Source organism: Eulemur rufifrons, chromosome 1 (genome assembly GCF_041146395.1).
Source record: "Eulemur rufifrons isolate Redbay chromosome 1, OSU_ERuf_1, whole genome shotgun sequence".
NCBI lineage: Eukaryota > Metazoa > Chordata > Mammalia > Primates > Lemuridae > Eulemur > Eulemur rufifrons.
The window spans coordinates 7,999,930-8,018,207 of NC_090983.1; the positions used below are offsets into that span (position 1 = coordinate 7,999,930).

At 33.9% G+C, this 18,278-nt stretch overlaps 2 protein-coding genes across 5 annotated transcripts in view; one reads left to right on the forward strand and one right to left on the reverse strand.

Moving 5' to 3' along the window:
- The window catches only part of PSMD1 (proteasome 26S subunit, non-ATPase 1), a 99,854-nt gene that overhangs the window by 41,832 nt on the left and 39,744 nt on the right, over positions 1-18,278 (reverse strand). The window lies entirely within an intron of this gene.
- HTR2B (5-hydroxytryptamine receptor 2B) lies at positions 1,381-17,843 on the forward strand. Of its 2 annotated transcripts, XM_069466277.1 has the most exons (4): positions 1,381-1,451; positions 2,688-3,019; positions 13,040-13,240; positions 16,666-17,843. In XM_069466277.1, exons 2-4 carry the CDS (start codon positions 2,689-2,691, stop codon positions 17,556-17,558), a joined length of 1,425 nt encoding a protein of 474 aa, XP_069322378.1. In that variant the 5' UTR covers positions 1,381-1,451; position 2,688; the 3' UTR covers positions 17,559-17,843. The 2 variants fall into 2 exon arrangements, with proteins under 2 accessions (XP_069322378.1, XP_069322370.1); XM_069466269.1 differs by lacking the exon at positions 1,381-1,451 and having other exon boundaries at positions 2,671-3,019; positions 16,666-17,558.

An 18,278-nucleotide genomic window follows, 5' to 3' on the forward strand; every position in this document is an offset into this window, starting at 1 on the left:
TAGCCCAGGCAACAGAGTGAGACTCTGTCTCAAAAAAAAAAAAAAAAGGTTACACTGGCAAAGCATTACAATAATAATGTTTGGTATTTTTATAATATACTTAAAGAATATTTTTAAATTTTTATCTATAAACACAAACCAATAAAGGTTTATTTCATACAAGTCTTTTCTTTGGATATAATGGTGCTGCTATTTTCAATCTGACATTGTTTGTTTTGCAGACCTCTACCTGCATAAGCACAGATACCAAATTGTGATTCAGAACAAAGCAGTATTTTAAAATATTTTCATATTCCTGATTAGAAATTCTGGCACATTAAAATATAGCTGATTATTCTTGAGTATTATTTCATTTACTTTCATCTAGAATTCTTAGCAAGTAATTTTTTCTAAAATATTGAATTTTAAGTTTAAAAAAAGCAGCAAATACCAAATAAAATCTGAAGTGCTTGGCAGAATTGAAATGAACTAAATATTTTCTAATAACTTTCAACACAAGATAAGAAATATAAATTTGAAACAAAAAAGGGGCACGAATACCATCACAGATCAATATTAATAATTTTAAAATATGAATTATCTATAGTGATCTTTTTAAAAGGTAAACTTGAGAATGCTGAAGTTCTAATACTAAGCTAGTCTTATAGTTTCGAAAAAACATAAATTGCATAAGTATTAAGATTTATATACCAATTTTCTGAAATAAAGCAAAAATATATTTTTACTGCATATAATATACTTTCCCCAATGTAAAATCTGTGGAAAAATAGCTGTCAGTGAATCAACCCCTAAACCCAGAAGCCATCTGTTTACAAATAAGCAGGAGAAAGTTTCTGCTAAAACCTATGTATATATGTAGAATTCAGACTTTTCCATGCTCTTCTATATAAGGTTGCAACCAGAGAAAATTAATGGTGTTCCACAGCAAAGGCATAAAAGCTGGATGAGAATCTTGTTTCACTACTAGAAATCAGAACTGTGGAAACCACTATATGGCTAACAGGGCAGAATCTTTATGTTAATAGAATGAAAGCTCTAGAATCTCTAGATAATATCTTATTCTTTCTCAAATGGGAAAAACAGTCCAGGCTTAATCCCAAACAAAACTATCTTAAGCTAAAACGACAGAATTTATTACAGTCTCTTCCCCAATATCAAAGAGAACTCTTAAGAATATAACTTGAATAAGGGTCATGAACTGGTTCAACACACTTAACTGGTGGTTTATGAATTACAATGAATGCTGCTACTTTCTAAAAATGAATGTATTAAAGAGGAAATAACCTCCTTGGCATGCTTACAGCTATACAACACATTTGTTTCACTGCTTTCAAGCGCCAGTGCTGGAGGCTCAGAATAAGTCAATGGGAGGAGGATTTGAGTCACAGCAGCAAGCAGGTCTACTGAACAGATAAGAAGACATGCTCAGGAAAGTAACAAGCAAATGAAAGGTAAGTACTTAACACATACATACAAGATTAAACTAAAAGTATTTTTTTAATCTTCAAGAACTCTGCTACCATAATGTTTCATGTTTTCAGTGTTTTAAAAACCAAAATGAAAAATTTAGTAATGCTAAAGAGGAGATTTTTAATATGAGATTTGTAATTTTATGAACAAATGGTTTAATCTTCCTCTTAGCCTCCCCTCCTTCCCAAGGGAACTGGGAAGGTTAAGAAAAAAAATTACTACTTAAAAAAAGAAATGGTTCAAATTTGGCAAATTTAGTGATTAACTTTAGAAAGTATTTGTTGCACAAACATGTTATGAGAGATGAAATTACTAAAATAACCATTTGGATCCTAGTAATATCTACTTTCTTCTTCTCTCAAACTAAAGAAATTCCAAAATGCTTTATAAAAATGGAATTTATAAAAGTACTAAGGCAAACCTGACCAGACAAAACCAAGTACATATAAGGCTGGTAAATTATTTGGACCTTAGTTTTAGGCTTGTAGTGTTTCTAGGTGGGTGGCTAGTGTGTAACTGAAAGTTCTATTATGAACTATTTAATGCTTTGACTTTTCTATTTTTCCGTACGGAAAGGTAAAAAGACATTCAAGGGTCAGGAAACATCTATCTTTTTATTATAACCACTGAAAAAGTTAATGTTTCTTCTGATTCATTAATTAAGGAACATCTGGAACATAATATTTTTGGGGATTTGGCTGCATTGTCACAAATGTACAACAGACTTATTGAGAAGGGAGGGGCTACTAAATTCAAGCGTTTTTACCGATTTTTGGACATAAATAAAATAATGCAATCTACATATTTTGTATCTAGGAGAACTCTCTGGCATTTAAGTTTAAACATGACTCTATAACTATAGCTAAATAAAAAAAAAGAGAGAGAGAGAGAGAGAGAGACAGAAGCTAATAAATAGCTTATTTTTTTCCACAGCCATCAGTTTCTTTCACTGAACCTTCTGAAATCTAAGCCTCTAGAAAATACTAACTACCTGGAGATCTTACCTACAAACATGGACAGATGTGTGTCTACTCTCATTTTAGAGAACTGGGATCTTTTTTTTTTTTAAGGAAGGAATCAACTTTGGCTTTGAGTGTTTGGCATAGGTACAATGCCTTATAAAAGCAGATGACCGGCTTAGCTACTGATCATGCTGATGACCACTGTCTGGAACTGGATTGAACTACAGAAAAACAACGAATGGCTCTCTCTTATAGAATGTCGGAACAAAGCACAGTTCCTGAGCACATTGTGCAGAGGACATTTGATCACTTAATTTCTTCTAACCATTCTGGATTACAGACAGAATCAAGACCAGAGGAAATGAAACAGATTGTTGAAGAACAGGGAAATAAACTGCACTGGGCAGCTCTTCTGATACTCATGGTGATAATACCCACAATAGGTGGAAACATCCTTGTTATTCTGGCTGTTTCACTGGAGAAAAAGCTGCAATATGCTACTAATTACTTTCTAATGTCCCTGGCGGTGGCTGATTTGCTGGTTGGATTGTTTGTGATGCCGACTGCTCTCTTGACAATAATGTTTGGTAAGTATTTCACTCTGTTCCTGCCATCAAACCACAGAACTATGATACACTGTTAGAGAACTGGACACTCATTTAATCTGTATTTTTCCTGAAATAAAAGATGGACTATTTAAAGATATAGCAAGTAAACAGTCCTTCATTTCTCATCATTTTCTATGGGTGATCATCAGTTTTAAAGAGCAAAAAATAATTTCTTGGAAACAATTTTACTCCCTCCTAAGCTATCTAATATAATCACTTAAAAAGCCATTCAAGTTAACAATATTTATAGATTCTGCATACATTACCTAAAAACTATAATGAATAGACCTACACCTTAACTTTTCTCTGTCAACACTGTGGGCACTGTTCTAAAAATTTTTGTTATATCTCTTAATAGTTTGTGTACTTTAAAGTTGAACACAATTCCTGTATGTGTCATGTTAAGACAAACTGTTTAGTTGTTGAAGGAAATGGTCTGGCTTAGAGTGTCCCAAGAGATAATCCATCTGTTTGATTTTTTAAAATTATCTGACCATCTGTGTTCTTGATAGAATACCTAATAAAATAAGTGAACCCAAACCTCAGTTATTATGATAATAAAAAATGTGGCTTGATATTGAAATCTCAGTTTGTTATAATAGAAAGGATAGTGATATTAAAAGATATTAAGTAGTTTCTGATTTATGCATATGTCAAGTTGTAAAATTTGGGTAAATGCAAATAATCTTGCTGATCAATCATAAGGGCTCCTAGACCCCTGGAATCAGCATTAGATATTTAACTTATTCAACGCTTGGTGCAAACTGATACTTCATTCATAAGCTGCTTAAGAAAAATGATTATTTGTAGCACGCATGGTTTCTTAGGATTAAACTTACTTACATGGTGAGAATAAAAATATTTTAAGCTATAGAAATAAAATTTATTAAACTAGAATGCATATTAGAAGGTGAAGAAAAACTACTAGTCCATCTATTATACCCAGATTTAAAATGTTACATTTTTATAAATAATAGAAAAATATCTAAAATTAAGTACTTGTTCTCTTAAATACAATCAGATGGTAACAGGTTTAAGCTTCCCAGTCTAAATCAACATTCACTCAGTCTTTTAAATAAATCAAGAAAATTCTGTGGCAGTACAAGCAGCAATGAATAAGGTTCTACTGCTTTAATTAGACTTTCTAATCAAAATATTATCTTTTTATCTATGCCCCTCCTTTTTATATATTTGTAATCTTTTGAATAATCTAATGCTACATGTAACCTTGAAAAATAGTTAAGAAATCTTACACTAACAGGGAACATAAACAACCTTAATTCCGAAAAAAGTAAAAAAAAGGATTATGAACAAATATATATACATGTTTGATAAAGACCGTACAGGCATATGATACAAGCTCTCATCTGCATGCACATAATAGTAGCTTAAAATGTAAAATCACACTCTTCCACTGTTTAGCTGGGTATACAGAAAATGTCAAAATGCTTATCTTGTACTACTATAAAATTTAATTGATATGTTGAATAAATAAAATTGAAGGAGTTAACGAAGAAGTGAATTTTAACTTTAAAATCCTTGAGTTCATAAATATCAATTATGTACATATATGCAAAGTACAGTGGTAGGTACTTAAATTATCAGCTAAATATTAAAGAAATATTAAAGGGCAAAGTTCCATAGTATTAAAGTGAGCTAATAAACAAAATACAAAAACAGATAACAAAGATAATTCCAAGTATTCTACAGGAAAATAGTAGGCATCCAGCAGCTGAAAATTTGAAGTTTATATTTAAAATTTTGGTACCCAAAATATTCTTAGCAATAAAAGTTAGCAGAAAACCCAACCCATATTTGTATATATGTTAATACAAAATATATAAAACGTCTTCATACTCATGTATCAAATAATTATGACAGATATTTTAAGAGTATTTCATTCTTTCAAATGTTCGTTAGATTTTAATATTTAGTTATTTTAATAGAGACAAGGTCTCACTGTGTTGCTCAGGCTGGCCTCAAACTCCTGGGCTCAAGTGATCCTCCTGCCTCAGCCTCCTTAGCAGCTGGAAAACAGGTGTGTGCCATGTGCCTGGCTCATATATTTGTTAATTTTTAATTACAAGATAAAGTCTTTCATAGCCCCAAACACTTTTACTATCAGTAATTAAGTTGTACAGTGGGGTTAATAGACTTTTAAAAAATAAACTAACCTGGTAACCACTATTTAAAACATTACTGCATTAATTCATTATTTAAAATATAATTGTTTCTACGAGAAAGTGTAAGAAAAACAATGCATGCTGCCCTCTAAAAAGCTTCAAAGGATGAATTCATAAATTAGGAATTGCACATATTACAAATGGGGACCTGGCTTCAAATACTAAGATATTTTTATAACCTTTTATACATTGATAAATACTTTCTAAACTAATACATTTAGAAGAACTTCTGATAACTTTAAAAGGCAGAAGTAGACTTTGTATATTTTCCTCTTATTATATGGATAATCTTCAGGACTTCTGAAGTCTGTACAAACAAGTGTCCCTGATTTTGTGTCATAAAAGATTAACTATTATAGCACTATGAGCAATTTTAGCCATCTCAGGGAAGTTTAATGAAAGTAACACAAAAATTTTACACCAGCTAGTATTCTAATAAAATTAAGTTTAAAAAAGGAGAGCAGGAAAATAAAAGTGGCCCTAGTACCCTTATACTGAGGGATATTTTATTCAATCATTGATTTGTATAATAATTATATATTGTTTAAATTTCTATTTTATCAAGATCGTGACAACCTGGGCATAACATTGTCTTTCAAATGATTTGAACTTTTCTACCACTTCTTCCTATCTGGGAGTGCTGGATTTGATCTTCACAGTTCTAGTTTTTTATGGTCTTGCCTATAATTTCTAAAATCCATGATCACAAATCAGTAGCTTGAAAATGTCTATGTTAAAAATATTTGAGCAGGAAGAAAACAGAACAAAGTATGCTGGTACAAAAAAGACACATGTTCAGCATTTAAGAGCTTCTCTAAACTTTTCCTTCTCTCAGTTTATAAATGATTTAAAAAGTAAAGGGATGAATCTTGACTGTATTGACCACCAAAAAAAAAAGCCAAAAAATTCCACTGGGCATTATTGGCTTTATAAGTTTTAATTCATGCCTCATTATCTATTAGCTTAAACAGCATCCGTGGTATAGTTTAAACAGTGTGTGTAAAATGGCTGAAAGACGGGCATTTGAAGCAAGACATCCCAGGGTTTGAATCTTGGTTCTCCTGTGCTGGCTTAGGCAAGTCACTTAGTATCTCAAATATCTCAGAGTTCAATCACCTTGTCAAGTAGGGCCCAGCACGTTATAGGCACTAATAATTGGTAGATATTAATATAGTATAGATGTTAGTATAGATTAAAGAAGTGATTTAATTGAAATGAGTCTACTCAGAAATAAAACAGACACATAATGGTAAAAGAAAAAAGTCAGTTATTCATTTACGCAGTGAAATGCCACTCTATCCAATTGGGAAACGAGGGAGCAAAGCAATGAAAGCCATTTCTTTTTGAAAAGTGAAAATTTAAAAAATCAAGTAGAAATTTTTACTACTATTAAATTACCTAAAACACTACCATATTAGACATCTAACCCCAGGATAACTCATATGTACAAATATAGTAGAAAAACAGTAACAAAACAAAACAGAAACTTTATCATAATAATTTAAACACTGAATCATGTCTCTCTTTTCTGGAAGCTAAAGATAGAAGCATTAGAATTTCTGACATTAAAAACCTGTGTATTTTAGAACTATGTTCTTTTTGGACATTTAGAGTTATTTAGGATTTTTTCTGCTCCAGTAAGTTCATGAACTATGTATCTGTGTGAACTCTTATAGGGAAGAGCCCTCTTGGAATGGCTTTAAATATAATCTTTTAAATCCTCAAAAGGGAAATATTTTATGCCCCAGACTTATAGATTGATGCTAATTATTTTCCGAACAAATGGCACAATTTGGCTTTCCAAATTAAAAACTTGCCCGAAGGGTAAGCAAGTTTCATACAAAATGAGTCTATCTCATCAAGAGATGGAGTTTCTGGTTAAAAACCTCAGGTTTTTATACTTATTAAAAAGAAAGCAAAAAAAAAAAAAAAACCCAACAAAACAAAAAAACCACAAAAAACCTAGACATGGCCCAATTTGCAATACATACGAATTATTTTTATGTGCCATATATAAAATAAATAGCAGTTAAAATTCAACTTTAGTAAAAGACATACTTTAATAAAAAATTTAATTCAAAATTAAACAGAGTTAAACACATTCTCACCCCCCCGCCCCCCGTGCCCCCTGAAAGTACAGCTTTAAATTCAGTCAGATGCACACACACTGTTGCCACAGCAGGCAGAAGAACAAGCATACTTATTTTATATTGATCATTTGGCTTATCATTTCTAAGTAGGAGTGTTTCCACGGTTGGGTTAGTTGGCCAACTTCTGTCAAATAGTAATAGTAATAAGCACTAACATTTATTGAATGTTTTCTTCTCTATGCCAGACACTGTTCTAAACACTTCACATGTATTTAATTGTCATCCCTATAAAGTACCCTATAAAACAGGTATTATTATCCCCATTTTACAGAAGACATAGGAGCAGAGGGATAAGCAATTTGTCCAAGGTTACAAAATAAGTGGCAGAGACATGATTTTAACCCAGGACTGATTCTAGAATTAATACTCTTAAACTCTACTACTCTGCTTTCTAAAATGCAAATGACAAATTCTACCATATTTAGCATACAGAGCCAACATTTATATCTTACATAACTTCATCTAACTCTTAAGAGAGCCACAGAATTTTTTTTATAGGGACAAGGCAGAACTCAGGTTTTTTTCTTTTCAGTTAAAGTTATATTTCATTTTAAGTGGTACGGAATACTGAGTCTTTTTTTTTGGAGACAGAGTCTTGCTCTGTGGCCCAGGCTAGAGTGCCATGGTGTCAGCCTAGCTCACAGCAACCTCAAATTCCTGGGCTCAAGCAATCCTCCTGCCTCATCCTCCCTAGTAGCTGGGACTACAGGCTCACACCACCACGCCCCAGCTGATTTTTTTCTATTTTTAGTTGCCTGGCTAATTTTTTTTCTACTTTTAGTAGAGACAGGGTCTTGCTGTTGCTCAGGCTATTCTCAAACTCCTGAGCTCAAGCAATCCTCCCACCTTAGCCTCCCAGAGGGCTAGGATTATAGACGTGAGCCACCGCGCCCAGCCCAGAATACTTTAGCCTTAAACAATACTGTACAAATCCTTGAGATGACTGTCAGACTTCTTTTCTGAGGAAGGTATTAGATCCAGGCCCATGCCTATGAAGTTGTTGAACCTTGTCCAGGAGACAAAAACTTATATAACTGAATAACAGTTCTACCACACCTGTTGTATAGTGGTATTTAAAGCACAGTCTTCATTTTAAACAAAATATTTGTGCTACTAACATTGTTTAGAAAATTAAATAATTAACTGCCTATAATCCAAGATTCATCTAAGACTTGCTTTGTTCCTTTAATATTTGCTCCTACGTATTCAGTCCATAATTATTTCAGGCACCCACAGAAATGCCATTATTCAAACCTTATTGAAATTAATTTCTCTGAGTTATTCAGAAGTGGGTGGGGGAAGGAGGTGGAAAATGGGATGTGTGTTCCAGAGAAATTTTGTATGCTTTTTGTGGGATAACAAATACTATATAATTTAAGTGTTTTCTCCTTTCTTAGTTTTTATGAATGAGTCAAACTTAGACCCCCAGAATAGCAGTAATTAATTTAGTTCAAGTACTTGATAACTTATTTCCCTCAGACTGACTCTTCTGTACACTTTTATTCTTTCTTTTTATTTGAATCTATAACTGTTTCACTCGGTCATTTCAAATTTTAAATAATATCTCAAGTCCTTGTGGAAATAAATTGGACATAATACATTATAATAAATAAATATAATTGTAAATTCTTAAACTAAAACTCTTAATAAAAAAATAAAAGTTTTGAAATAGTTAAAACTATCTCATCATACAAACTTTCATTCAGTTATTCTAAATAGAAAAAAACTTTTCTGACTATAAGCCTACCAAATTAATACTAACTGAAAAATAATTTTAAAATCAAATAGTTGGACTAGGAAAAGTCCCTTTATCATGAACCAAGAATGTCTAGAACTGTTTTTTTTTTTTTTTTGGAGACAGTGTCTCACTCTGTTGCCCAGGCTAGAGTGTCGTGGTGTCAGCCTAGCTCACAGCAATCTCAAACTCCTGCGCTCAAGCGATCCTTCTGTCTCAGCCTCCCAAGTAGCTGGGACTACAGGCATGTGCCACCATGCCCGGGTAATTTTTTCTTTAGTTGTCCAGATAACTTCTTTCTATTTTTTAGTAGAGACGGGGGTCTCGCTCTTGCTCAGGCTGGTCTTGAATTCCTGACCTCAAGTGATCCTCCCACCTCAGCCTCCCAGAGTGCTAGTAGAACTGTTTTTGATTTCTATAAATTCTTACACTGCCTGAATCTAATAGGCAATTACACAAGCCTTTTTTTCTTTGTATAAAAGTTAATACAGTTATCTGTTAATAGAGTTACCTGTTACATTCATGTTAGTTACAAAACTAACATGAAAGTAACAGACACTATTCACTAATATTTCATGAAACCTGGAATCACACAGATCCATTTCTCTTAATTGTAAACCTCAGTCTCATTCTTTAAGAAAATTCTATATCACATCTCAATATTTCTGTTAACAATAAGAAGCACTGACTGAAATAAGAAAATTCTGGTGATCTGTATTAGATTTTTAATTCCCACTTTCTGCTCCAAAATTGGAGTTTATAAATAAATTCATTTTGTTGGAAAGTGAGGCTAACAAGGCTTAATTAAATCAGCACTAAAAAGCTTTCCCTCTTAGTTCACAATTAAAAGTATGTGGGTCAGATGGTCAAATTCCAAAGAGACATATTCTTTATATAAGAGTTTTCTTGTGGCTTCCTGCTCATGGCTGCTAGATTTATAACTAGAATTTTCCAGAGCCTAATTTTCATAAGTATAATCCATAATTATAATAGCTGAATAAAAAAGTTTCAACTAACAGCAAACCATTTTAAAAGATGATACAGAGAGAACCTGGATTTAAAGAAAGGAAACCTAAGATACAGCACAATAATTATCTGCCCTTTTAATCCTTAACTATGATCAATATTTCTGGTTACAGCTCTAAACCTGAGTATTTTCTACCTCTCTATTCACAGTCCCAAATCTAGAACGTCAGTGAGTTTAGACTGTAGCCTCAGTAGTTTCCACTGCAAAACTCTCTCAATCATGTGTGATTCTTTTCACTCCACTTAGATTGTTAGTTTACTTTTAAGTTGCCTTTGTCCAAGGTCCTTTTCTACTAATCGACAGAAAATCTGCATGCTATGGCTAAGTGGAAGAAAATCCAACTGATTAGATTTTCTCTAAAAATAGGCTTCTCTGCCACACTTTATCTCTTTGTTTACTTTGAGAAGCCTCCCATAAGTTCCCTTCTACGAGGTATTCTGAGTACCTATCCTACAACAGCAAACCCAGATGCGTCTTTAAGACTTTAAGACTGAGAAAGTCTTCGAAAGCACTGCTTTTCTCAAATGTTAATTAGTATACAAATCACCTGGGGATCTTGCTTAACTACAGAGACTGACGCAGTAGATTTGAGATGAGATCCAAGAGCCTGCAGTTCTAGTAAGTTCCCAGGTGATGGCAATCCTCACTCTCTGATCTGAAAAGCACACTAAACAGCAAGTTCTAAAGAACATTTTCAATTCATATTTAAATTTTGATAAATATTAAATGCCTCCCCTCCCCACTCCTATATCCAAAGACTTAATTCTAACCGAATTTACTCATGTAAAATCAGCAGCATCTCTAAGGTTCCTTCCAGCTCAATAAATCTATAATCTACCACCTTCCATCCCTTCCCACCCCCAATTCAACAAGTAGGCAAAGTTTATTTATAGCAATTTACTTAAAAGTATGAATGACTCCTTCTACCTGATGCTTTAATTCCCTTTTTTAAGAAGCTGCTGAACATGGAGCCAAGTACCAAGCATTTACTCTTTTTGAAAAAACTCATGCTGATTTTGTTATTTTGTCCCTAAGAAGAAATACTTTAACATTCCTACTAATAACACCACATACCAACTCTGGAAATAAAAGGCACTAAAAAGTGAATGTGTCAGCCTTATTACCTTTTTTGTGATGTGTCCAAATATTTTTCACTGAAATCCTACTTGATTCTTGAAAATAACATAATCAAGTCTATTTAAAAACTCTCTAAATTATGGTCTCTTTTTGGTTTGGGATTTTAACCTCTCCTCATCCCCAGGCTCCTTGAATTTAAACAGTTCACAATTAAAGGGTCTCTTGGGCCAGGCGGGTGCGGTGGTTCACGCCTGTAATCCTAGCACTCCAGGAGGCCAAGGTGGGCGGATCCTTTGAGCCCAGGCGTTCGAGACCAGCCTGAGGAAGAGTGATACCTTGTCTCTACTAAAAAAACAGAAAAAAATTGCTGGACAACTAAAAATATATAGAAAAACTTAGCCGGGCATGGTGGCGCATGCCTGTAGTCCCAGCTACTCGAGAGGCTGAGGCAGTAGGATTGCTTGAGCCCAGGAGTTTGAGGTTGCTGTGAGCTAGGCTGACGCTATGGCACTCTAGCCGAGGCAACAGAGTGAGACTCTGTCTCAAAAATAAATAAATAAATAAAGGGTCTCTTGGTTCCCTGCAATCCTGACATGGTTATCTTGGTCTCTCTTCAATTATGCCAATCACTTTATACCTGTCAAAGTCAGATACACTTGTAGTAACCAGGAGAAGGAAAGTAGTTTATATTTTATCAGTGGACATACAACGATCAAATCATAAAAGGGACTCAGATAATCTCATATGTATGACATCTATTTTCTATAGGAGTAATGTGCTTTCATAACAAGTTCCAAAATCTATATATTTTTTTCTTTTTTTTGTAAAGTGGATTCTAACTAAAATATTCTTGGGGGAATCCTAAAATAAATTTCAGTTGTTTGAAATTGTGAACATGTATGTATTATGTGTAAATATAATGCATAATGTATTAAATCCAGATATGTATGAATACCTGTGTAAGTAAATTCATGGAAAACTCTGCAGATAGAATATTCAATATCACAAAAACCTGAAATTTTTAAAAAAGCTAATATTTCTGAAGTGCTTAAGACTATATGAGGTACATAGTAAGAGTTTTATAAGAGTCTGTTAAATAAATAAAGTACTATGTCTAACTCCGAAATTTTCTTTTTAAACCAAAAGTCTGCCTTATATACATCTTCAGTGTCTGGAGTGAATGATAGAATATGGAAGGATAACAATCCTCTTTTCTTGAGGATAATCTGAAGCCATTCCTTTTGCAATCTTTATTCAAGAACTATTTCTGTCAAAAGGAAAAAAATTATTGCACTTAATTATTTCACCAAATGAGAGTTTGCTATAAACAAGGATCGTGCTGATAGTTGTTGCTAGAAATGAGCCCAAAACCTAGGCCTCATAGACTCCTAACATGCTTTTTTACATATTGCTTCCTCTTAAGGTAAAACGTTTTCTTTTTATACAATAGCAACTTAAAAATAAATTTTATTTGAATAGTGAGGTTAAGTTCCAGTCAAAACACTGTACAGATTTTGAAAAGATTACAATGGAATCAACAAAAGAGCAAAGGTCAAAATGATGCTAAACTGTTGCTAACTTAGAAAAAGGGTTGTAATTATTGTACAAAATAGAAAATATATTTAAAAGGCACCATCTATAGAAATATTGTATTTAATATTATTGTCTCCATTATCTGAAGTTAAACATTATTTTATAGAGGTTAAGTCATAAAATTTCAGATGAATAATGCATAAGAAAAAATGTATCACTTAAAAAAGAATCTGTACACTAAAGGTTGCCATTTTGCAGAAGAAAATGTTTTGGTCTTATTTTTCTTTCTTTCAGAAGCTATGTGGCCCCTCCCACTTGTTCTATGTCCTGCCTGGTTATTTCTTGACGTTCTCTTTTCAACTGCATCCATCATGCATCTCTGTGCCATTTCAGTGGATCGTTATATAGCCATCAAAAAGCCAATCCAAGCCAATCAATATAACTCACGGGCTACAGCATTCATCAAGATAACAGTGGTGTGGTTAATTTCAACAGGTATGTGGGGAATACCGGAATGTGGGCAGTGTATATAGACTTTGGTTCCATTTGGCTGGGAGCATACCAGGTCTGGTAGTCCATGAAACTCAGCATGAGAGATCAAAGCAGCCTTCTGATGTACTAACACAAGCTCTTTACATCATCACATCCTATACCTTCTAAACCATACTCTCAGTAAAAGTATGAAGAAGTAGCAAAGTTCATGTCCTCAGAAAGAATCATCTTCACAGTGTTTACTGAGAAATCTTCATACTTTGACTTTTATACACAAAATTGTTTTCATATTTGTCTATAGATCATTAAGGTCTAGGTAGCATATAGAATCCTGCAATTACATTAAAGTAACAAAAACCAAAATGCATCTTTAAATCTACATCTAAGAAGATAAACAGGAAAACAGAAAAAGCAAACAAATGTAAAAAAAAAAAAAAAACCAAAACAAATAAACAAAAAACCCCCAAATTTTTTGTAGGCAGGTATCAAAGAACATAAATTCATCTTGGAAGCCAACATTTCAATACATATGTGCGTACAGACTAAAGGCAGTTAAGTGTCTGTGTTCTGAAAATATTTAATTAAAAGTTTTAAGAGAGATGCAAAGAAAACATGATATTCAGAAATGATTTATAAAAAGAAATCCCATTTCTCCTAAACGGTTTTATGCCCTTGTGCCCATCTTTAATGATCAAAGATAGTTGCTATAATAGAGTATCTTAGCATGAAGTACAGCATAAATTACTCAAAGCTCTAAGTCAATATCAGAAAAACAAACAGATTTGCAACAATTACAACCATCTGAATAGCAGATTTAATTCTTCTTAGCATAAAAATTTCAAAGAAGAAAATAATTAAAGACCTGAAATGTTAAAAGAAAGGCAAGAAAAGATGTTACTTCTGTCTAATCAGAGTAAGAACACTGGGGCAAAAAAAAATCAAGAAAGACATTGAAATTGACCTTTATATTCCTGAAGTAATGATACTGGGGCCACACTTCTTTTAAAAAGTTTGAAGGTAAAAGCAAGGCATGTTACTACTCTGGCATGGGAAGAAAGTAGGGTCAAGGAAAAGTCTACTCAGAACGGAGAGATCTGAAAGCAGTGAGAAAAAGCCAGTTGAGAGGAAGAGGCTGACCGATAGAGCAGAACCCCCCCCCCCCCACAACAAAAGAAGCAGGAGAAAGGGGATGGGAGACACTGGGTGACAAAATTTGAAAGAGGAGGAAAATAAGGTCGTTCATGTCAAATGACCCACATTGTTTTGGGAAGTTACTGCAATGAGGGAGAGGAAAAAGGAGAGTGTGAGGTGTGTGTGTGAGGGATGGGGTGGGAGGAGTAGGGCAGAGGCAGGGAAAAATAGGAGAAATGGATCCTTAAGAAGAATTAAAACATTTGAAAACTGTAAATATGATCAAGCCAATAAGGCAAACAGCCTGTTGGTAGAAGTAATATCTAAATTATGGCTGGATAATATGAATTTATAAATTGATCAAATTTTTATCAAGTGTCTGTAATGTGCTAGGCACTAAAAATACAATTTCTGCACTCAAGAAAGGCAGATATATAAACAAACTACACTAATACAAAGTCATAAGTATAAACGGGAGAAAAAAGAATAAAAGGAAGATTCCTGATTTATAGATTTGGAAGGGATCTTAGAAATCTACTTTTTCCTTTTATAAATAAGAAAAAAAAAATCTGAAAGTATTAGATAGTTGACTTAAGGACTCTCACAGCTTTTCAGCACCAATGCCAAGATCAATGTTCTTTTGACTTGTCATACTTTGTCTTGTAGAACCAATTGCAATTTAGTAACTTTGAAAAAAAAGAAAATGCAGATGATGGTGTAAATTCAGGTTGAAATTCTACAAAGTGCTGAACAGAGTTCACTATCTTCTATTGTATTTACAGTTATCCTAGGTAATACTGGGCAACACAAAGTGCAAAATAAATATAAGAAGGCATGGGTGTAAAAAGTACCAGTGAAAGTTTGATAGTTATTGACCAATATGATGGCAATGAAACAGTGAAGAGGAAGACTACAGCAAGGTACTGAAACCATTGAGGAAGATGGACAAATGTCCTAGAGGCTGGGAGATGACCAGGATGGAGAGGTAGACTAAACAGACTTCACAAGGGAAGTGCTTTGGGGGAGAAAGAAACAGTGAAATGATGACCTGAAAGTAACAGAGTAAAGCAGGGGTCAGCAAACTTTTTCTATGAAGGGCAAAATAGTAAATATTTTGGGCTTGCATGCTCTTCATGGTTTCTGTCACAGCTACTCAACTCTGCTGTAGGAGAACAAAAGCAGCCATAGATAATAAGTTAACAAATGTGTGTGGCTGTGTTCCAATAAAACTTTTATTAATACAAAAACTGAATGTGGGCCAGATTTGGCCCTCGAGCTATAGTATGATGATCCCTGGTGTAGAACAAGCATACAGAATCCTCTTTCTGGTGGTGTACATGAGGAAAAGTAGAAAAAGGAATGGCCTCCATTAGAAAGATTTTGAAGAAAATATTCTTGTCAAGGGCTCTTTAGCTATCATTAAAAGGCTGTGCAGATGAGGAAGTGCTTTTGGATTCATAAAACAACACAAGAATTCTAGAGGTTTCTAAAGATTCATTCAGACATTTTAAAAATGTCTGCTGTTTCAAGGGGAAAAGACTCAGGCTAACCCTTGTGTTACTCCTCTTTCTAATAAGCTACTTCACTGATCAACATAATATTTAAATACCTACTTCATGGCATTTAAAACATCAGAAAATTAGCAGGAGGTACCCTTCTTTCATAATCTATTAGAAGAACTCTAAATCTTGAAAATAAATTTCACAATTCACACACTCAAATTTTTAAGTACCATTAAAAAAAAAGATTTCCTTAGTTTTCCCTAAGAAGTTAGAAGGAAGGGATTAAAAGACATTCACAAATATCAAAAAATAAAACTGTTAAATGAAACTGTAACCTCAAAAGATAAAATAGATATCTATTCAGAATTGAGATATTGAATGAATGTATTCTGAAGTCTCTCTAGATCAGTTACATTGGATACTAAAAGCAGCTTCTCTTCTGAATTCTTTTTCCTTAATCTGGGATAGATCAAAAAACACAGATTAGGAGAAATCCAGAATAAATGAAGACATCCCCTACTACGTCATGGGCATACCATAGCTTTAGGCAAGCTTTCATCATAAACCTGAAATCACTAACCAATCCATTTGTTTAAAAACAGCAGATGTGCTTACTTAGGTTCTATCTGTCAAATTTTCCACTGATGAATGCTTTGACAGATTCTGCATTGTAGGTCCCAAGAATTACAATGAACTAACCCGCATAAAGTTACTAAAATAAAATCTAAAAGGATCTAATCTAAGAGTTACAGGTCCTAAAAATAATTCAATATATCTTGTTTTCCTCTTCCTTAGGCATTGCCATTCCGATCCCCATTAAAGGGATAGAGACTGATGTGGATAACCCAAACAACATCACCTGCATGCTGACAAAGGAACGATTCGGCAATTTCATGCTCTTTGGCTCACTGGCTGCCTTTTTTGTACCACTTGCAATCATGATTGTCACCTACTTTCTCACTATCCACGCTCTACATAAGAAAGCCTACTTGGTCAAAAACAAGCCACCTCAACACCTAACATGGCTGACTGTGTCCACAGTTTTCCAAAGGGATGAAACACCTTGTTCGTCACCTGAAAAGGTGGCAATGCTGGATGGTTCTCGCAAGGACAAAACTCTGCCCAACTCAAGTGATGAAACACTTATGCGGAGAATGTCCTCTGTTGGAAAAAAGTCAGTGCAGACCATTTCCAATGAACAGAGAGCCTCAAAGGTCCTGGGGATTGTGTTTTTCCTCTTTTTGCTTATGTGGTGTCCCTTTTTTATTACGAATATAACTTTAGTTTTGTGTGATTCCTGTGACCAAACTACTCTCAAAATGCTCCTGGAGATATTTGTGTGGATAGGCTATGTTTCCTCAGGGGTGAATCCTTTGGTCTACACCCTCTTCAACAAGACATTTCGGGATGCATTTGGCCGATACATCACCTGCAATTACCAGGCGACAAAGCCAGTAAAAACTCTTAGAAAATGCTCCAGTAAGATTTACTTCAGGAATCCAATGGCAGAGAACTCTAAGTTTTTCATGAAACATGGAATTCGAAATGGGATTAATCCTGCCATGTACCAGAGTCCAATGAGGCTCCGAAGTTCCACCATTCAGTCTTCATCAATCATTCTACTAGATACACTTATCCTCACTGAAAATGAAGGGGACAAAACTGAAGAGCAAGTCAGTTATGTATAGCAGAACAGCACCGTTTTCATCTAACATGATGAGGGAGATGATGACTGTGATGCAAATGTGATGCAAGAATCCTCTGAAGAACGACTTTCTGTCATATATCAAATCATCTCTTTAACCTAAGAGTTAAGTATTAAGATTATCCAATTTCTTACTTGGACAAAATTACCCCATGAAGAAAATAATTTTGTACAGCTACAAATAAGGATAGCCCAATAGTCTGATTAAATGTCAAGCTATTCAAATGAAATAAAATCAAATAAATCAATAAATTTTAGGCTTTAAAAAAAAGATCAATGTCATCATAAAATTTATTTAATTTTTAAATTATTTAATATGCAAAGTTGTGCTAAGAATAAAATAAAACAAAACAAAATAAACAGCCTTGTCTTCAAGGCCTTAATAGCTATAAGGCATGATACAGAACAAAAGTGATAGGGACGGAGAGCTAAAAATAAGTACATAAAACAACAATCACATCTTAAGATTGCCATTTACAGTCTGGTTTAGTTAAATGTAGCCATAATTTTCCTTTGATCCGGAAACTATCTTGATGGAAGGGATAAGGAGGACAGTAGTTGGATATCACACAAAATAAGAGGATCTTATAACTAGGCCTGTTTGTTAAATGGCTGATATCAGACATCTGCTTAGCAGAGGTGGGTCTACTGGAGGAGGAAAAAGCAAATGAAATTGCTCTTAGGTACCTGAACCATATTATGT

Coding starts and splice junctions, on each gene's coding strand:
- HTR2B (XM_069466269.1), top strand. CDS start 2,671: ATGGCTCTCTCTTATAGAATGTCGGAACAAAGCACAGTTCCTGAGCAC. Junction 3,020..13,039: donor TCTCTTGACAATAATGTTTG/GTAAGTATTTCA, acceptor TCTTTCTTTCAG/AAGCTATGTGGCCCCTCCCA. Junction 13,241..16,665: donor GGTGTGGTTAATTTCAACAG/GTATGTGGGGAA, acceptor CCTCTTCCTTAG/GCATTGCCATTCCGATCCCC.